The following is a 22,200-nucleotide window of genomic DNA, read 5'->3' as shown; positions in this document are numbered from 1 at the left end:
GTGTGAGACGCTCATGGCTTGTCTGAAAGACGGCATTCTTCAGCGGTGGGTGTGAAACGCCCACTGCAGATCTCAGAGTCTGAGATCTCTTAGGAGGCGCCATGAGGCAGGCGCGAGGCGCACATTGACTGTCTCTGCTCGTGCCTCTCTCCGCAGAGCTCTCTTCTCCTCCTCCGCATGGTGATAGCAGTTCCTGGAGTTTCATTTGCTGGTCGCTAGGCCTTGTCTGGATTCACTTGTCTTTTCACTTGGTTAAATTCACAGACCGAATTCAGAATCCGATGAGGCAGCCCCCGCCTCGATTCCTGGAAATGCACTTTGTTGGAGACCTCATTCGTGATTGAGGATTCTTCGACGTGTCTTCATGTCTCATTGTTTTTTTGTTTTTTTCAAATTCTTTTTATTAAACAATAGCATCAGCAAAAATCACATTACAGAGGACACTGTCATGTAGCAAATAATACTTCAAGGGGAAACAATGATAAATAAAATACTGATGAAAGGGAACTTCACGGGGCGGGGGGGTCATCCAAAACAGCATGTCTCGGTGGTGTACAAATTTCTACTCTGTAACGATTCCAGGGTCCCCACACCAGTGACCACTTTCGAGGGCGTCCCCTCGCGAGGTATGTTGTTTTTTTCCCTAAACATACACCAATATAAGTTGTTTTCCCATATTTCCAGAGTGGGAGGCTGTTCGGCTCCCCATAACTGGGCTATATTTCTTTTCGCTAACATGAAGCCCAAAGTAGACCATTGCGTTAGTGAGGTGTTGAGATCCGTGGGCTCCCATATGTTTAGGAGGCATCTCCTCGTCTCCGGCATCAAAGAGACCCCTAAGACCCTACGCATAGTGTCATGTATTTTGCGCTAGTATGTGGTGATGTGTTCACATTCCCTGATAATGTGTAGAAATGTACCTGTAAGGCCACCCCCCAGTCTACACAGTCCCGTATCAGACAGTCCCATGTGTACAAGTCTGGGTCCTGTTACATATACCCTGTGCAGTATCTTAAGCTGAACCAGCCTTAGTCGAGCCGGAATGGCGACCTCCCGCGGGGAAGAGACTACTGTCTGCCAGTCCTCGTCATCCAGTTCTATCCCATCTTGCACCCACTTGTCCCTCAGCACCTCAAGGGGATCAACCCTGTGATTAATCAGCTTCTTGTAAATCATTGAGATCGTTTTTTCAGGGAGATGGCCGTCAAGAATTCTATCCTCCAGAGGTGAGGCCTCTGGGGGATCCACATCACCAGGAGTGCCGCATGGAGCGAATGCCGGACCTGTGCATAACGGAAATATTCGACCTTTGATGGTGCGTATTCTGCCTGCATTTCTTCAAATGATTTGATCCTCCCCTTACCACAAATATCTTTGATGGTGGAGATCCCGATCAGGTCCCATTTATCAAATCCCTTGGTCCTCCACAGCTTTCCTAGCTTCTCTGAATCCCAGAGCGGGGTGGCCATGGTCAATTTGTCTCTCCAACCTAGGGAACTCGTGGCGTCATGCCAGATCCGAACGGCATGCTTGGTCGGCCCCGTCAAGTCCAATTTCGTCGGTCTTGAGTATAAAGCCCTGCTATACCTTCCTCCGGGAAGAAGCCATTTATCCATGGCATAACCAGGGTCATCCATTGGACCATACGTGCCATGATTGATCGCCGCCAGCTGGGAAGCCCGATAATATCTTTTGATATCAGGGAGTGCTATGCCCCCATCATGCCAGGGAGGTGTTAGTTTGTTTAGGGCGATACGGGGCCTGCCCTCCCAGAGTAGACTACGCTGCAGACTTTCGACTTCACGAAAGTAGCTGGCAGGCACTGCATCCAAAGTATTTTGAAGTGCATACAGGAAACGAAGCAGAACCATCATTTTAAAGAGGGCTGCCCGGCCCAACAACGAAAGCGGAAGCCTTCTCCAGTTAGCAATATCAATCCTGAGTCTCTGCAACGGGGGAAGAAGATTCTGGGCATATCTAGTCTTTGGATCCATGTCTCATTGCTTCATTAAGAGCTCCGTGCCTGCTTCACAGCTTTCTTGAAGAGAGGAGATGCCATGCGCGTACACATCGCCTGTCTGTGCGAGCACATGGTTTGTCTCCCTTCGTGCACCAACCCGACGACAATAGTCTCGCCAAGGCAAAGCAGCGCATGCGCTGCATTCGCTAGGCGAGACCTAAAAACTTGAAGTGGTAGCTAATGAACTGCGATTGGTCAGAGGCAGAACACTCTTCCTTCCCCAACCAGATCTCACAGCAGTGATGAACGTGTCACTCCTGGGATAGGGTGGCCATCTGGGAGAAGTGGAGATCAGAGGACTGGTCTTCGGAATCCGCATTCCACATAAACATGCTGGAGCTCTGGGTGATCTGACTGGCATTGGAAGCCTTTCTGCCCTACATCAAGGGAAGGCTGGTACAAATGTTCATGGACAGCACCACCTCCATGTGGTACTGTAACAAATGGGGTGGGGTGGGAATGTGGACCATTTAGTCAAGAGGCCCTGCATCTCTTTAAATGGCTGGAACAGCAGGGGATATCTCTGGTGGTTAACACCTGGCTGGTTTCCTGAACACCAGAGTGGACGAACTCCGCCGTCGATGCCTAACGGATCACAGATGATGTCTCCATTAGGAGGTGGCGCAAGGGCTCTTTCAGTAATGGGTTGAGACTTTGTTAGTTTGCCTCTGCCGAGAACGCGCAATGTTAGCAGTTTTGCGTGCTGGAGTTTCCAAGGTGGCTCGCTCGGGAGACCCTTTCGTTTTGAGTGAAGCTTAGGCCTCCTCGACAACTTTTCACCCATACCACTCCTGCCCAGAGTTCTCTGGAAGATCAGGAATGGCCTGGCCCAAGTCATCCTTGTGGCTCCAGACTGGGCACGGAAAGCCTGGTATCCTGAGCTTCTCAGCATGAGCACTGATCCTCCGGTTCAGACTGCCCTTCGGGAGAACTTCTGTCACAGCGTCAGGGGTTGGTCCTCCACCCGAACCGGTTAACTCCCCACCTTCTTGTGTGGAGATTGAGCGGCGACAGTTGACCACTTTTGACCTTCTTCTGAAGTCTGCAATGTTATTGTGGCAGCCAGATGTCCCTCGGCCAAAATTGTATTCTATTGTACAGAGAACTTTATTTATCTTCTTTCTGCTTCCCTTTCTGATATCCTTCTTTTTATTCTTGCCCTTTCTCAGCAGGGCTCTGCTTTGGGCACTGTAAATGGTTACTTTTCTGCTCTGTCTACCTTTATGCAGCTGCCTGACCAACCCTCTTTATTTTAAGTCCCCTATTGTAAATAGGTTTCTTAAGGGTCTTTTAAATGTTTTCGCCCGTCTCCATTTATTAAGCCTAAGTGGGACCTTTTATTTAGTTCTCGCTTTCCTAATGCTCCTTTCGAGCCTCTTCATGATTGTCCCCTCATGCTGCTCACCAACAAGACAAACCAATGATGCACTGGTTTTCAAGGCCAATGTGGTTTACCTCCAAACTGGAAGAAATTCAGAGGCAGGCAGATTGGTCTGTCCGATAAATGTTGAATGGGTTTGCTAGGTGCTAATAAGTAACTGAAAATGCCTGAGAGAATGGAAATGACACAGACTAGCTGAGCTATGGCAACTGTCTTAACCACAGTGCAGACGTCTTTGGGATGCTATAGGGAGTTCAGCTGTTTTAGCGAGCAGAGGAACGCTCTTGAAGATGAATTAGGGTGTGCAATTAGTAAGTTAATTGATGGATAGACAATAATCCACAAGCCAAGCAATTTATCTCGATCTACCAGTTTAGGAGTGAAACTGTTGCCTATTAATGGTCACTTTGGTATTTTCTAGGTTTAAATTAAGGAAGCTTGGCATTCATTTATGCAGATATGGTAAACGGTTTTCATGTGTGTAGACCTCGGAGATATGTTATTTTTGGTTTATTAGGGTGTCAAATGCATATTTATAAATCCCACCCCAGCTGCTTCCATCAAGATTATTAGCAGGTGCATGTATAAGGTGAACAATATTGACACGTGGATAGAACCCTGGGGGATTGTGCATGTGACTAGAATTGGATCAGAAGAGGTGTTATCCAAATTTACTTGATGTTCATTAGGGATAAACAATCCAACTAAGTACCTCACCTTTGAAACCCATGCGAGATTCAGGGGGTGCAATGAGCCGCTTAAAATCAGTTTCCAAATGGCAATACATCAAAGATGAAATCGCAGACATAATTATTGTGCTTGCTGTTAGTCATCCTAGATTTTAAGCTTTGTCTTCTCATTGCTGCACCCTTTTGCAAAGCTAGATTTAGTTAGGGGGAAGCAGATATTCTTGTTCAATGTGTAAATATAGTTGTTTTATGGCTCATTGTTCTATACATTCGGCCAGCCTTGGTGAGCTAGTTATGGGCCTAAAGTTGAAATGTTGTTTAAGATTAACCTGAGGTTTCTTTGACAGGGTGTGATTTGACTTGTATTGGGGGAATATTGGAAGGTGCCCTCTATTAAAGCTGTGTTTATGAGGTGATATCAAAGTGTAACGAAAGCAATGAAAATTGCTTTTGAAGATAACTGCTTGGGTGATGTCATCCTGAAAGGAAGTTACTTTCGTCTAATCTTTTTGAGTTAGTGTTTGGTAATGGGAAATAAAATAGAGCAGCTGTGTTTCGGGAAAGATGAGATTGGTTTGTTTGAATTGAATGTGGTGATAGATTTCCTGATAGTATAAATTTGTTGAAGAAGTTTAGGAATACAGTGGTTTTTGTTTTGAGATTGAGTACATGCATGTGCAAGAGAGCTTTTGGAATGGCATTTATGAATTTAGAATAGTTATTTTGGTCGATTTAATAGATTAGTCTTCAAGAGTAGTATGTGATTAGCTTCAGAAGAACGTATTTCAAACTTATGAGTTTCGCTGTTTTAGAGTAGCAAATAAATGAATAGTCTTGTTGCTTCTACTGTGCTTTTCTCATTTCTGATTTCCTTTCTTCTGAGGGATAAGTAATTTCAAGTCGAGTTACATTTGAAGCTCTGCAAACTCCTACTTAGAATTGCTAAATTCCTCTCAAATATCGTTTATCATTAAATTGCAGAGGACAATTTGTTGCAGAGAAAGATGCATGCCTGACAAATGTAGGTGGAGTAGCTACTTGCAAATGTCGACATGCTTGGTATCGACTAGAGATGTATGTTAACTTACCGCCCATCACAGCATAGATAGTTTGAGTGCAGTATTACAATAATAAAACTCCACAATAGCAACCCAACACAGCAAGATACAACCACTTAAAGAGAACAACCAAAACTCAACACATCAAAAAACACAGTATGCAGGACATTAACACATCATATCGCCATAACATACCTAACCAACACAAAACCATACATTACCACAATACTCACTCAGCCACCGATTTATTCATGTACTTAACATTTAATTAACCAAGCACACTCAACCATCCAACCACTGGTCCATTCTCACTTCAACACATCCACAAAACTAGACCATCAAACTTGTCAATCAAAAAAGATGTGCTTTCTGTTATGGAATAGCCAGTTGTATTACCTTTGCCACTACTTGTTAGTCGCACAAAATCTCTTTATGGTATCATTGACATTAAGTACAGAGTATAGAATTACCGTTCTGCACTATTAACCTGTTGCTTTGAGTATTCAACATGTCTGCCTTTCTTTCTCCATAGAAAAACATACCTGTTGATAATGCCTTACTTGACAAGCAGCGGCTAACTGACATCTATGTTCAACATGTCATACCCCTTCCTCAAAGGAGTCTGCCAAAGAACCGATGGGGGAAACAGATGGAAGAGAAGAGAGTGAAAAATGTTTCTCCTGTGCAGCAAAATAAAAGGTATATTATAGTTTGTTAATGGCAGCCTTTTCCCAACTTCGAAGTTCCTCTGTGATATGCTAAACACTTTTCAAACCTCATTAAATATCTCTCTGTTTAACCCATTGCGTCACAAATACTCCTGCACTGTCATGTTTAGAAGAAACGAATTGTCATGTTCTCTAAACTACTTTGCAGTTGGCGTTGTCTATCCTTGAGAAAAATCTAAACATCAAGATGGATCTGAAAAGTGTTGCCATCGGAGACGATTATATTTGAGCATTTTCCTTCCTGGAAATAAATGGGGGTTTCATAAGGAAGCAGTCCGTGGTGTAAAATGTTTTCTTCACCTTTTAGTTGTTGCAACACAAATATCCTACATGTAGAAATTACTTTTGTTTCACGTTGGTACTTAAATTATTCATGCATAAAATGTAACCTTGACGTTTGTCATGCCTGCTTAGTTGAATTTTTCTGAGGAGAATAGTGTAAGTGCTACATAACTTTGGGGGAGTTGAGATGAAGTATAAAACCAGCAACAAAGTGATAGAATGAATCCTCAATTTAATCTCTGCTAGTGGCGATCGCTCGAGCTGCATTCCAGACCAAGGATTTTCATCCACTATGCCACGCTACACAGAGACGTGCCATATGCAAATCTATCTTGGTCCTACACCAATAGAAACATTCCATCTCAATCTACCAGTCCTTTTCTCTGATAAGCAGAAACACAAGCAATCCCTAGCCAGTTTCATCTTGGGTCTGGTCAATGAGGTATAGCTTGAGTCCAGTGACAAACTGGGTATGGGACTTAACATCTGTGCATATCTGTCGCACTTTGGGCATCTATTTTGTTTACTCCATGAAGTACGAAAAAGCACAACAGAATGAATTTCATACTTTTAACCCGTTTGCTGCTTTGAACGTTCTGCGCCAGTGCAGAACGTTCTATTAAGCGGGTTGGGACACATCGGCCAACGTGCTGGCGACAGCTGTTGGCCGACAGCAGCAGCAAACGGGCTAAGATCAGATTGGCTGTGGTCGCACTAGTTGAGGAAATAAAATGCCATGACGGGAACTACATTAAATTAAAAAGAACAGTGTTACACTAGTAGAATCATAGATTTGGGAAGAACCATGCTATCCAGTCTTTGGGGCACTAGCTCAGTAGTAATGAGTCGTCTGATTCATTACGTTTGGGATATTGACGGCTTAGCACACGCAGCATGAATTTCATGCTAATAAAATTGAGATGGCTCAAAACTCCTCTAGAGAGATCTTCTCTATTGCTAAAGCATTAACATTGAGTTTTGGTAGCAACACCATCATCTGAGGAGAGCCGCAACGCGCCGACAATTTTTTTTTCTGACATAATTGCCACCATTTACTCTTCTTTTCCGGAGGCATCGGGAAATGTCCCTTGTTGTGATACGTGGTTCGAGCCTTCTAATAAAAATAATCTCTTGCTCCAGTTCAAACCCATTGACGGGTATGAGCTAAAGGTGTTCATGTCTTCTATTATGTCGGGTTCTCCTTTTGAACCAGGTGCTCCCAGTATTATGGAGCTACTGAACTTCTTCCTGTATGCAAGAAATTGCTTAACATGTCTTATGAGGCGGCTCGGGTACCTCTAAACTGGAAACAGGCTTCAGTTGTTAGCTTGCTTCAAACGTCTTCTCTAGATCCTGCTAAACCTGAGAATTTAAGGCCAATTTCTCTACTTCCTTTTTTATCAAAAGTGGCTAAAAAATACATTAATCTGCAACTTTCAGGTTTCATTGAGCAGATGAATATCTTACACAATCTGGCTTCTGCCCTAGGTATAGTACGGAGTCGGCTCTTCTGTTGGTTTCAGAATCCATGTGCCAGATCTCATTGGCAGAGGTGACACGGCAGCTTTATTACTGCTGGATATAAGTGCAGCTTTTGATACAGTATCCCACGGTCGCATCTTAGAGCGGCTGTCGGGGTTACAGGGTCGGCCATAAGCCTTACACTGTCTGGCATCTTTTCAGTGTGGGGTGGGGGGGATTCCACAGGTCTTATCGTTGTCTTACCTTATTCAACCTGTACCTCTGCCCCTTATGAGACATAATCGTGCAGCAAGGCGTTAAAATAATCTTATGCCGACAATATCCAGTTGATTGTCACCTTGTCACATAACTTTGGTGTTGTAGCTGACTCTCCGACGGCTTGTTTGTCAGAAGTATCTTATTGGATGGACCTCAGTTGTCTGAAGTTAAATGCTAGTAAGACGGAGGTTCTGCTTCTCGGCAAGCAGCACTCGATATGGTTCTCGGCCTGGTGGCAAGAGTCTCGGGCCCCTTTTCCTCAGCCTAATCCCAAGGTTAAAAACGTGGGTTTTTGGTTTGACGATAACTTCACCTTCGAGAGTCAAATCACAGGCTTAGCGGGCAAGTGTTTTTAGTATTATTAAATCTCTCAAAAGCTTAATCATCATCTGCCTCTTTTGGCTCCGAAGACAGTGATCCAGGTGTTAGTGGTCGGGAGCTTCTCAGGCTAGTACCAAGAGATCTCAGCATGTTCAAAATTTGGTAGCTCAACTTCTGCTTAACCTCACTAAGCATACATCTATGGGCATGACACTTCAGAAACTGCATTGCCTTCTGGTGGAAAAGCGTCACTTTTAAAGCCCTCTGCTTCTGTTATAGGATTCACAGGAAGATTGGGCCAGCCTATCTGCATCCCCTCTCACTTCCTATTCTCCTAGGAGGTGCCTCAGGTCCTCAGAGGCACTGTTAATGCAGGTGCTCAGAGTTCAGAAAAACAATTGCTCTGCAAAGATCTTTTGACTATTTGGCATCTAAACTCTGGAATTCTCTACCGTTGCACCTGTGGCAACCTTTGTCAGATACTCAGTTTCTGAAACATTTGGAAACTTGGATTTTCTAGACTGTTTTCTCTCTTTACCTGTTATTGGTTGAGTTGTTTATGACCTCTTAGCGCTGGGATACTCCTTATAGGAGTAGCTATGCACTTTATAAGACTCAAATTAATTCAGTTGATTCATTCATCCTTGAAGATGGTGAGAGTTCATCAGACTCTGCAATAGTCACGGTAATCCTAGGATTTGAACACACAGGTGATGCTATATTATGCAGAAACAAATGGCTGAGGGCTTCCTCCTTTTGACAAGATGTTCGAAAAAAAACTTTAGACATACCATTTGATGGCGAATCTCCCTTTGGTAAAGCACATGGGAGATGCCCCCATCTTTTAAAATCATGCACAGCCCGCTCCCTTGGAATCCTTAAGCCATGGTGCCCGCAGTCCTTTTGAGGTGAAACCAGATGTCCTATTATCAGCTGATACTGCAGCCAGCTAATTCAAGCAACAACAGCCCTAATCGCTCACCACCACCATCAGCTGCCTGTAGGAAGCTGAAACCTTGATGTAGAGGAGGAAACATAAACAATCTCTGGATTCTTTCACTCACTCCTCCTGGCACAGACCACCACTCCTGCTTTTGGAACACTGGGTCTTCTTACCTGTTTTCTGGCAAAAATAGATTACATAATATTGGATTGATGGGTCCTACTCCACATGTAGTTTGTTCACACTCTCAAATGCATCCTTGTAAATGCGACCGTTTAAAATGTTAAATCAATATATGCTTGCACAAAGCTGAGATCTTTGGCATGCTTTGAAAATGTACCATAAAACCGGTTCTCAAACATCACAGGAAGGTGGCTTTTTCCTCCCGATTGTTTTTTGTAAGGAAAAAGAAATGAGAAGACCTACGCCTGCTCAGTCTTCCTAAGGAAATATTCTTTCTGCATGGTAACCCTGCAAAAAGGTATACAGATTTTGATAAAAGTGAAATTCATTGCATTCTTTTACGTTGAAGACACCTTCTTCCACCTTACCTTCCACCTTGAACGTCACAAGTTCTTGCCATTGGCTGTGGGCGGTTATTAATAATTCAAGGTCTAGGGTAGCAGCACCCTCCTAACACAACATTAACTCGCAGCCAACTGATCTTTTTTATTCCTTTGCAGTTAGTTTAAGTACAGCTGCTAACTGAAGAAATAGTTAGTAAAATCCTGGAACATCCAAGTTGGACTGTTTTTTGAGACCCATTAACCCAAACCTGTTTAATTTGGGGTAGAACAATGCTTTAATTTTAACACTGAGTGCACTCCTAACTTCTTTGGTAAATTGCTTCATTTTTAGATTTATTTAATTTTAGAAAGACATTTTTTTTTTGTTTCAGTACCACATCTTCGCAAGGCTTTAGAAAACGACCTCTTATTGTATTTGATGGCAGTTCAACCACAACAAGTATAAAAGTGAAAAAAGAGAATGAAATTGTTACTGACCGCCTGAAGCCTCCCCCATCTGGAAACACCACAAACACCATTCGGAGGATTTCCCTGTCATCATCCAATTCTTCATCACCGCCTCCTGTCTCTAGCCCACCGAAGACTATCAGAATGGAAAGCAAAACTGGTGCAATTCAACAAAGCCCGACAGCAGTGACTCATAGCAATAACTTTATTTCTTTTGGAGCAGCTTCAGTTGGGAAATTAAAAAGAGCAGCATCGAAAGACGAACCCGAAACCTTGGTAAGTGATATTCGCCTACTTAAATCACTGATGTGTTTGGGTAAAACAGACCATTGAACTCTCGTGCTGATGAATCCTTTTGTTCAAATAATGAACTTCAGTGTTCATTTTGAAATTGGGGCAGTGTATTTTTTTTGTTACTGATGAGATTTGAAAAGCAGAGAGGACAACTTCTGGTGTTGGCGCTGGGCCTGTGATATTCCCGTCTGTTGCAAAATGTGTCTCTGATACGGGTGCTGCAACTCAGCCATTGTGGCCCATAACAGGAGGCAGAATCGCATTTTCTTTTCCTTTTTGTTCAAAGCATCCATTATTTTTTATTTACTTTTTTAATCTTTTTTTTTTGTTATAAAGTTGTATTGTGGAAAACCATTACAGATCTATACTAGATTGTCTTGGTTTAAATAGTAAATCAGTTGTTAAAATAGGTGGTACTTATAATAGTAATCTTCCTGTTGTAAGTCTGCAGAGTAAGCAACATACACATTTCTATGTGATCATAGATAACCTTTAATAAATCCAACTAGGATTCCTATAGCATTGTTAACATTTCTATCTGAATACAGACCAAGGTAAAGGGCAGGAGCAGGGAAAGTGTCAGCAAATAGTTTGAAAAAAAGATGTTCTAAATGAAACAGCAATGTTCAAAAAAGTACATAATCCTAAATTCTTATTGCCGATCACAGGCAATCATCGAAATTATAAATAATAGAATACACCAGGTACTTGGCCAAAAAGGTCCAAGGGCCTGTTAGGACCTGTTCTCAAGCATTGAGTGACCAAGATTGTTCTGAACTAGATCTGTATAAATACAGTGTTATAGGAGCAACAAACATTTCTTTTAACCAAAAGGGGAGAAGAGCTAAAACTATGTAAACCAACTTTATAGTTATAGCATATACCATTCCACCCCATTTTAAAAGATATTTGAAGTGTCCTTCTAATTCATTGTAATTTGTTGTTATACCATTGCTAACAATTACAAAGAAACTTTTCTGCCTTTGATAGTATCGAATTTCCAATTTGTTATTAGGCTATCCCAAACATATTTTGGCATGATAAAGGGGTGTCTGTCATACCAATTACAATGATTATTTTCTATACATTGAAGCAAAAAATTGATTAGTAGTCTATTATAAAGCTTATATTACAAATCGGCTGTTTCTTGTGACAAGTACCCACATTACTTGGTCATAAAAGCAATAGACCTGTCTGGTAAGAAAGGTGTCAAAAGCATTCTATTTACAGAAAAAAATGGTTATGTTGTACTTTTTCAAAAGATATCAGATGCACCTTAACCTAAATAGATTACCAAATTTGACTCTTTGCTATAACTTTTCAGTCAGTCTGTTTTTCATCCATCCTTATCAGCTAATACATTATAAATCATGAAAGCCTTTAGAGAGAATGTATTAAATAGATCATATAAATTAAGTTGATTTTTAGCATGCACCAGTAATTTCTTACTCTTTTACTCAGTAGTGGTTAACTTTAAAGTTCTGTCTTTTAAAGTTATATGCAAGACTGTAACAGTTTCGTAAGTGAAAAAAGGAATGTAGAGAATCAGAATCAAATAACCGATGGACCCACATAATACCATTTGATATCCTCCTGAATCACCAAAACGAGTGGTTCATCTTAATTTTACTATTATCGCATGTTAGCGAGTTAAAAATATTTGTTTTTTAGAAAGTTACATTTAAAGATATGTGATAACAATCTTCGTGTATTGGTAATGGTAGAAATAGTAACGATTTGTACTTTTGAGACACAAAAAGTATTTATTCCAGAACAAAAAGGGAGCTACAAGATTTCTTTTATTACGACTACAACTACCACCAAATCTGAGTTAAAAAATAAAAACAACCATAACCAGGACTGTCGAGGTAAGAATGTTGAATGATGCATCCAAAAAACAGGGAATATAATTTTGGTTTCAGACATTTACATTTATAAAGAATTTTTTTTCCTTTTTCTGACTCCACATACATTTTTTGAAAGGCAATAATTAATGTTCTTAAAAAAGGATATTGTACCTTTCTTAAACATGGATTTTCTTTCCTGGCAGTTCGGAATTGACTGTTTTCATGTGGAGTAGAGTCCATACTGTTATGAATAAGGCGGCCCTCTTTCTAGATTGCCACAGTGAGTGAAAAACAATGGATTGGACTGTCACTCAATGCAATTGCAAGTGGTTTAGACTATTTTCAAATACTCCTCCCTTCACATTTTATATATTTCATGTCATTCCGTACACTTCTAGCGGTATTCCCTGATGTTGATCCATTGCTTGCTGTGCCACTGAATCCCAGCTCTACCTCACTGACGAGGCCTAACCAAGATGAAAACTACCTGGTGTTGCTTGGGTTCTCTTCTGGAGAAGGCCTCATATGCCAGCTCTGGATAAACTGTTCTCTTGAGGATCAGGGCCAGTATGGATTTGCATAAGGCGGTTAGACTATTTGCAAACATTCCTCCCATTGTCTTTTTTGTGTTTACCATGGATTCCTGACACAAAAGACGGAATGGTAACCATTTTGTTGTTACATTTTCTTTCTTCGTTTTTATGCCCAAGGGATATATTTAAATGTGTCTTTTAATAAGATTGCATGACAGAATATTTGATCTTAAACGTGAGACTCCGTTCACGGGTGTCAGGGCAGGTAAGTGCTACTCTGCCCCAACTATGGTGCACAAACTGTGCCAAGTACTGTCTCTCCACACTTGACTCTCAGGGTGGCAAGTAGTTAAAGGCTTCTCAGAGAGACAGTGTGGGGGTGGGCTTAAGAGCTCTGAACTAAACAGTCAACCAACAGGCACAATATATTGTCCAGTCTAGAGTTTATAAAATGACATACATACTTTCATTTACAGTAACATGAATCATTACATAATACAATAGTGTATTCAGGGGCAGGATTGTAAACTTATCTGTGAATTTCAAAGTGCTGTACCCCTCCAGAACCCTCTCCCCACTCTAGGCATTTACTGATGTCAAGAGTCCTGGGTAAGAAATGAGTATAGGCACAGGTGTAATTTACTCTGGATTACCCGTCTGAAAGACTTCCTCAGATTCGTCAGGTGGGCTGGCTTGGTTTTTCTCCGTATCCAGACTTTCTCGATGGTCTGTCAGCACAGCAGGTTCCACCAAGGTAGGTGACACACGCTTTCAGTGTGTGCTATGGGTCCAGTTCTTTCTGTTTGTCACTCGAACTGCTGTCCTCGTAGCCAAAAGCACTTGCTCTGGTCCTCGCCACCTTGGCTCTAAGCTGTTCGACCTCTCGAAAATTCTGACCATAACCTGGTCACCAGGTTGGAGATCGTGGGCCTCACCTGTAGATCTGTCAGGAAGAGCTTCTCGAACCTGTTGATAAATAGCGATCAAACTGTCGGTTAACTGTGCCAAATAATCATTCATCAGAACACAAAGTACATCATGTATGGGGCGTGGCTTAGGAACTCCCCAAATGTTCATCGGTCTCCCACATACCACTTCATATGGTGTAAGCCCAGATCGTGAATGTGGTACCGATCTTAAGGACAACAATGCAAAAGGTAGTGCATCTGGCCACTTCAAAGACGTGGAAGCCAGTATTTTCGCTAATTTCAGCTTCAGGATTCCCTGCTCTAACGCCGCGTTCACTACTCTTTACCTCGGACCCAGCCTCCTGTGAGCCGCCACGCCTCGCCGGACCCGCTCCGCGGGTCCCGCTTCGCGGTTCTCAGCGGCTGCTAACTCTAAGGGGCATCACTTGTACACCAGTAGACCGGCAGGGCTGCGAGGGTAGAGCGGAGGACTCCACGGACCAGGAGTCCCCGCGCGCCCGATTCCAGCTGGGCTCCTCTCCCTGCCGGCCCCGCCCCCTCGGTGTATTTTGCAAACTTACAAAGAGGAGGTAGTAGCCCCGCTGCGCGGGAGGGCGCCGGGAGAAGCCCGGGACAAGGGCGGGACCGTCTGTGGCCGTCCGGGGCCGATAGAGGCCGGGCTGGGCCCATTCCCTTAATCCCAGTCTCCAATACGAATAAAGTAATTCCCTCGCCATCACCACGTGAAACTCCATCAAGGGAGGGAGCCTCCAGTACAGGGACTTTTGACAATTATTTCAAATCTGCCAAGGGAGAGGCGGGTAAAGAAACCTCACTAGAGAAACGTAGGGCGGAGCGTAGGCGCTCCATAGAATCCATGAAAAACAGATCCCTGACTGAGATTATCCCCTACCCTATCTCCCAAGAGGAAGGTACGCCCCCTAACAGCCCAAATCCCCTGACCCTTGAGGACTTTCCCCTTTTACTTAGGGAAATTCCCTGCACCCCAGGGACGGTGCCCGGAAAGCATGCAGACCCAATTCCCCCAATATTATCCGTTACCTCGGTTAACCTGGTAACCCAAACTCCTCCTATGCAAATAGCTAAGAAGAGTAAGCCAAAACCAAATGTTGTGGTGGAGGTGCATAGGCCTCCGCCTAGTAAACGTACTAGGAAATCAATAGGGGGATGGGGGAAACCTAAACTATCTCATCTTGATTTTGGCAAGAAACACACTAACCCACTCCTACCGGGGAAGGTTGATGAGATTGTGCCTACTATTCCACCTCCTAAGGCTCAAAGCCCCACTATAGTTGTTACTAATAAGGATCTAGAGGCTAATACATCGAACAAAACCCCCCCACTTACATCTATAGGGAGCATCGAATTTCTATTCTGCTCCCTCCTGCAGCCCATTAGCGATAGTTTGAAAAAAGTTGAGATTAGGCTCACTTTATTAGAAACATCTCTTACTACCCTGAACACCTTAGTCAGTAAGCAAACTAAGCTAGTGGGAATTCATTCTTCTGTAGGGGACCCTCCAAAAGTAGGAGTTCCAACATCTGCCAACAAAGCCCCCCCCCAGAGTGCGCCATCTGCCCCCCCTTTTCAGCCACTTATGGCTATTCCATTCCAGGCACAGTATAACAACCAAACTAATGGACCCCCACAACCAATAGACCATGCCCCTCAAAGATCTCAGGCAGAGACCAACGAAAGATGCCAGGAAAACGGTAAAGCCACCCCACATTCTCCGGTCCGGCCAGCCCCAAGACCACGGAGGCCAGATCTCCCGCCAGAAGCCAATAGCCTAACGGTGGTCTTAGCAGGTGCCCCCCATCTAAGATCAGGGGAAAATGAAGATTACCTATCCCTTAAGAAAAAGGTCATCAAATGGCTTAATTGGAACCGACCCCTACCATCTCATTTTAACAATGAGATTATTATGGTTAGAAGGGTCCCGTGGTTAGGGAAGACCAGAAAAACCATAATAGGGGACTGTATTCTGGTAACTTTTAAAGATCCGGCCACTGTGCTGCACATTTGTGAAGGAGTAAATAGATCACTGGATTCCACCATTCAGACCCTCCCAGTATCCTTCTTCTTCCCCCCCATTCGCATGCATAAGGCTCCATTGCATGATGAATGGACAAGGGTGGAACGTAGACGCAGACACAAGGACCATACACAACGCCCGCATTTCCAACTGCCGGACACACCCTATTTTCATTTTAATAGTTTCAATTGTTTGAACGGCCTGGACGGGGTTGACTGACTCGCTGTACACAAGCCAGTTACCCGGGATAATGGCTCTTGCGGACTTTCTGAACCTCCCACCGTGGCTACTGGCATAACCTCTGGCCTATCGGACGATCTAGTGGCTCCTGATAATGGCATCAGTGGACCTTTCCATCTATCCGCTGATAATGTAGATACAGCTGAGGGAAGAGACAGGGACCTTTTGCCTGTAGACAACGGTTTGCTTAGACTCTCTGAGCCATTTGCCCCTACTGCTGCCCTTGCCTCAGGCCTTCCGACGGAAGTGGTGCCCGGAACTTTTTCCCCCAACCCCTATGGCATGGCAACCGATACCCCTGAACATTTGAAGTTAATTTGCTGGAACATTGCGGGTTTGGCCAACAAACTGGGCGAGCCGGATTGGGTGAATTACATCGAGTCTGGTGACGTTTGTATGTTCCAGGAAACCTGGGCCAGAGAGGACTACGGGCACCAAGGCTATACATCATTCTTCATTCCAGCAAGGTGGGAAGGCAAAGGCCGTCCGTCAGGGGGGCTCACGACGTGGGTCGCATCTCATTTGGGCTGTGTGGCCACACGGTGGCCGTTTAATTCCGAAGATATCCTTGTGGTCTCACTACTATGGCCAAACAAAGCTAAACTTGTGCTGGTTAACATCTATTCCAGGCCGATGGGAATGGCAAAGGAATCACCAACCATTGATGAACTTTCGAACTTTTTATCTGAACTGCCGAATGATTCATACTATGTGGTGGGTGGGGATTTTAATTCTCACTTTGAGCCACTCCCCGGTCTTCTGGAAGGGTTTTCATTGGAATAAGATGCTAGGTGGGCAGTACCCGCGGTGGAAGCACCTCCCTCGAAAGCCTGGACCCCACTAGCACTACAAATTACTGCCCTCACCCTAAGGTTCGGAATCAGAGCCTGTAATGGGCGAATGAAATCCGACATACCTAGTAAAACTACCTACAATAGACGGGGGAGAGAGTCCCGCTTGGACTACGTCTTGGTCCAACTAGTGAGGTGGACGACAATTTGGGATTTTAGGGTGATGGAAAGGATCGATAGTGACCACAACGCCCTTGAGCTCGACCTTGTTCATCCAGGCCCCCAAGCTCCAGTGCCTACAGTGGACGGGAATAAACCCGCGCTTCTCCTGGATAATAGCAGGAGAAGAATCGGGTGGGAGCACCTGGTTACAACCAAGGATAAACTCCCTTTGCTTTATGCTGAGATTATTCCTATTTTGGAAACCATGGGGAGCTATGACATCGAGGTAAACAATATAGACTCCCAGACCAAATTGTATAAGGCCCATGAGGACCTTATAAAAACTGCGGCTTCAGTGTAGCATTGTACCTCTCCACTAATCCTGCTGATTGCGGGTCGGGTGGAAGACTGCATGGAATTTCGGTTTGATCCCTAATCCTTTCAACTTGCCCAATAAAATGAGGTCCGTTGTCACTCCACAAAAGCTTACAAACACCATATCTACGGTAAAACTCCTTTAGAAGCACCTTCGCTGTAGTGAGAGCTACATTATCCTTTGTAGGGTATGCCTCTATCCATTTACTGAAGGCACATACCACCACTAGGACATACTTTAAGTTATTGCAGCGTTCAAGTTGGATGTAATCCATCTGCAAAACTTCAAAAGGTGCAGTCGGTGTAGCAAACCCTCCTGTAGGAGTTTGTGTCCCTTTACCAGGATTATACTGCCAACAGATCAAACAGGACTATACTACTCTCTTAGCTGTGCTGGAAATTTCAGGATGCTCCCAAACTCGCGTAAGCAATTTCGTTCTTGCTGGAGCTCCAACATGTGCCAGCCCATGTGCCATTTGAACCCTAGGTTGTAAATAGGCTGCAGGCAGTTTACACTTTTCCATGTCTTTGTTGCGCCAACAACCCTCATCGTCCAATATTCCTTCTTTGGCCCATTGCTCAAGTTCTGCTACAGAAGCAGATCTCTGTACATCTAGCACTTCCTGTCTAGCATCATGCCATTGCTCAGCTTGTGACTTCACTACATACATGGAAGTAGTGCTTTGTTGCATTGCAGTCTCACGAGCTGTGCGATCTACAAAGGAATCGCCTTGTCCTGTCTTATCAGTTACTTTCTTGTGTGCACTACACTTCACAATAGCTATCTTCTTTGGATATGTTAGTGCAGTCAAGAGATTATGCACTAAGTTTCCGTGCATTATCTGCATCCCGTGGGACGTAAGAACGCCCCTTCCTTCCAAAGTAGGCCAAAATCATGGGCCGCTCCAAAAGCATAGCGGCTGTCTGTATAGATGTTCACACGCAAGTCAGTGATAAGTTCACACGTTCGTGTTAAAGCTATTAGCTCAGTTGCTTGAGCCGACTTCTGTGGTATGCAAGCTGTCTCCACTACTGTCTTAAGTGTCGTAATTGCATATGCAGCTGAGGTCGTACCATCTGGTAACTTCAAACAGGACCCATCAACAAACCGTTCCCCATCTACATCTGAAAGGGGCGTATCTTGCAAATCGATGCCACCCTTTGTCTGTTCCTCCGAAAGGAAGATAGAATCGTGAGACTCCTGTGACTGAGCCTGAGTCGCTGGATATGGCAACTAAGTAGCTGGGTTCAGTGTCGCACATCTCTTCAATGTAATGTGACGGGCTAACCGTGTCAACTCGTATCCTGTTAAACGAGCACTAGTCAAATGTTGCGTCTTCGTCTGATTCAAAAGGGCACCAACCGCATGGGGTACTAGCACAAACAGTTTGTGACAAAACTATCCCTTCACTCTGACGTACGGACACAGCTGTTTCTGCAACTGAACTAAAGCACCCAGGCAATGCTCGAGCAACAGGATCAAGAACTGCTGAAAAGTATGCACAGGGACGTTGCTTGTCACCATGTGTCTGTACTAAAACCGACAATGCACACCCATCATTCTCGTGTACATAAGAGTGTAAAAGGCTTCGTGTAATCTGGAGTACCTAACACTGGTGCAGAACAAAGTGCTTGACGTAACTGATGAAATCATTCTGACATTCATCTGTCCATGGAAGGGGCATTGGAGTATCTTTAGTCAAAAGCGCTAGCAGGGGTTTAACAATGTGTGAAAACGCTAATATCCATTGCCTACAAAATGAAGTCAACCCAATGAATGCACAAAGATCTTTCTGAGTGGAAGGCACTGGTGTATCTAAAATTGCTTGAATGCGATCTGGTGTAAGTGCACAGCCCTCCTTAGACAGGAGGTGACCTAAATAGGTAACCTTCGTTCTACAATATTGCAATTTTTTCCGTGACACTTTATGGTTGTGTGTAGCAAGAAAAGAAAGTAGAGACAAAGTACATTTTTCACACTGCTCAGGCGTATCGGCTGCCAACAAGATATCATCGACATATTGTATGAGGGCCACTCCTTCAGACAAAGTAAAGGAGTCAAGTTGTCGTTTCAGGGCTTGACTATAAATGCTCGGACTCTGTGTACCCTTGAGGAATTCTACAAAATCTGTACGATTTATTATTCAAAGTGAAACCGAACAAATATCTGCGATCAGGATGAATAGGAATCGAGAAGAAATCATTCTTCAAATCGATCATAGAAAATGTAGTTGCTGTTGGAGGAACTAGGGTAAGCAATGTCGTTATGGCTGAAACCACAGGGTATTCTGTTTGTGCTAAGAATAAACTCTGCCTGAAGAGAAGGACCTGGGAAAGCTGCATGGAGGACTAATGTCTCTAATCTTGAGAGACTGGCCTGTGGTGGGTGCCTTGCTGCAAGAAGGAGAGAAGATAAAAGACTGAGAGACTTTATTTATTCAACTTATGCATTCTTCTACAAAGATCTCCAAGGGCTTGCTTGTGAACTTGCCCGCTGAAATGCGCCCCAGGAACATTGGGCGCTAACCCCGTGAAAGAAGGAAGCTGCTGCTGGTGTGAACTTTTCCTTCAGCGCTGACCCCAGAGACCTGAGTGCATCAGGGAAGCTGTCCCACACTCTGAGAACCCGTGCAGTCCATCCTGCCGAGCAACGCGACTCCTGGACACCTGCAAACGCAACTCACACTGCAAAGGCCTGCCTCGTCTGGCCCAAGCACCGTGAGCTGCTGCTATGAGTCAAGAGAGCACCGCAAGAACGGACTGACTGGTCCAAGTAACGTGAACCTGAGCCCTGAGCCCCGAGCCGTGGAACACACCACAAAGACTGCCTGCATCGGCGCTTGCCCCCCTCCCCCCCCCCTCCCCCGGGAGAAACATCACTGGATTGACCTCAAGCAGCTGCCCCCTCTCCAGGACTCTGCCCTTGTGAGCCTGTGTCCCCCGAAGCACCGCCAGCCAACAGAGAAGCGACCCCGTGGCCCCCGCGCCACCCCGCCCTTCAGGACGGCACTGCAACGTGGGACAACAGCCTAGAGCCATCCGCCCCGATCAAGAAGAAGGTAAAGAACTGTGCGGTTTGTGTTTGTGCATCCGAGCGTCTTGGGCGCAGCGTACACCCCTCCTGCCTCTAAAGCTGGCCGGACGCGTCGCCCGGTACGCCTCGCCCCCTTCGCTTGTGACAGTGAGACCAGTACTGTACTTGTGCACGGTGCGAGTCGCATTGAAGATACGGCTCGCATCGCCCTTTCTGCCTCAGGAGCCCCTGGTACGCTCCGCATCGTGTGCGCGCCCAGACAGAGGTGTCCGCGAGGCGTGGGCTATTGTAACCGCAGTACGAGTTGAACACCAGTAGTACGACTCGTACCCCTTGTCAGGCCGCAGTGTACGCGTCTCACGCGAGATGCGCGAGACTTGGTAGGGCGTTTTACCGGTAATCGTAGGAGGCGCACAGGACCGCTCCGGGACGTACAGCCTTAACAAATATGGCCAAAACCAACTGCATCTTGCTTGAAATATCGTGGAATCTGTTTTTACCCTAACTGGTGCCATTTAAGTACTGTGAAGCTGTTTTTAACACTATCCATTATATTTAAGCATGGTGGCATCATTTGTAAAGTAACTTGAACCATTCTGAAGTACTGGGAAGTCGTTTTTGAGAAGTGATTGAAATTATTCCAAGGACTGTCCATTATATTAAGAACTGTGGCATACTGAGAGTAACTGGACCCTTTAAAGACTGTATTTATGAAGCCTGCTTGAAAGTTATATATAAAGGATATATATATTTTTACAAACCTACAGTCTTGTGTCCCTGTGTGGTGGGTTGATGGTCATTGTGGGGGAGGCTTCAAATGCTTAACCGTATGTGCTCCAGAGATTAGCCTTGACTGCTTGCGCCACACTACCTAGAGGGTGAGCAGGGGTTATTTCCTGAGAGTAATCCTTTGTCCTAACTTAGAGGAGAGGGTCCCTGCTTGTCGCAAGTACATACCTGTGCCAACCAGAGACCCCCAATTCTAACAGTCACTGCCTGACCCTAACGTGGCGGACTGGTTACACGCACTGCTATCGCGCTTAGGATACCACCTTCGTCCCCTCTGGCACAAGTGGCACACCGGATGTCTAATAACACCCGTCCTGGGAGCTGCGCCCTGGGGGAGAAGCCCAACACTAGCAATCGGAACAGCCACAACGCAAACTTTGGGCCCCCCTGGCAGGGCTAACCGCCGACTGTGCCATCCCGTGACAATGGCTGCCCGAGTGGCCCTGAAAAGGAGCCGGGCACGCTCATTAGACTGCCATGAACAAAACCGGGGCACTATATTGACTGAGGCTCTGCCACACGCGTTCCGGACACTGGCAACACCCTGCACGCAAAGATCCACTCCAGCCTGCAAAATAGGGAAACCAAAAATCATGCAGAACTTGACTGTACCTGAGACTGCACCGGAGAATCAGCCGAGTACCCGCACATTGGCTAAGCTGGCAACTATAGCCCATCAGATACATGGGAACTTCTTGCCGAACTACCTTCCCCCTACCCCTCCTCGCTCTACTCATCTCCACCTTCCTGCTATTGACCTCTGCCTTCTCCTGTCCTGGCCCTTATTCCCCACCCTGTCTATCTGTTAGTTTCCCTCGTCATGTGAGATCTAGCTATTTTGTCTGATGCCCGATGGAGCTACCTGGTTTAGCTATAGGGTAGACAGTTCGGGGATTCCCTCCTTGAACGTCACCTACCCAGTCGGTCCTCAGCCAGACTTCCTTTCGTCTCTCCTGTCGTCTCTTCCCACATCCTCCCTCTATTTTTGTCTCTCCTTCTCTCCTCTCTCAATGTACTGAGACTGAACTATTTTGT

General features: G+C 44.9%; 1 protein-coding gene across 1 annotated transcript in view; it reads left to right on the top strand.

Annotated features, from left to right (window-relative positions):
* The window catches only part of C8H2orf49 (chromosome 8 C2orf49 homolog), a 71,048-nt gene that overhangs the window by 18,530 nt on the left and 30,318 nt on the right, over positions 1-22,200 (top strand). The window contains exons 2-3 of the mRNA XM_078656128.1: positions 5,681-5,847; positions 10,061-10,412. Coding sequence (XP_078512254.1) covers positions 5,681-5,847; positions 10,061-10,412 — 519 coding nt within the window. The remainder of the gene's footprint in view (positions 1-5,680; positions 5,848-10,060; positions 10,413-22,200) is intronic.

Source organism: Lissotriton helveticus, chromosome 8 (assembly GCF_964261635.1).
Source record: "Lissotriton helveticus chromosome 8, aLisHel1.1, whole genome shotgun sequence".
Taxonomy (NCBI): domain Eukaryota; kingdom Metazoa; phylum Chordata; class Amphibia; order Caudata; family Salamandridae; genus Lissotriton; species Lissotriton helveticus.
The sequence above is the reverse complement of the archived record's forward strand: the minus strand, read 5'-3'. Positions and strand labels throughout refer to the sequence as shown.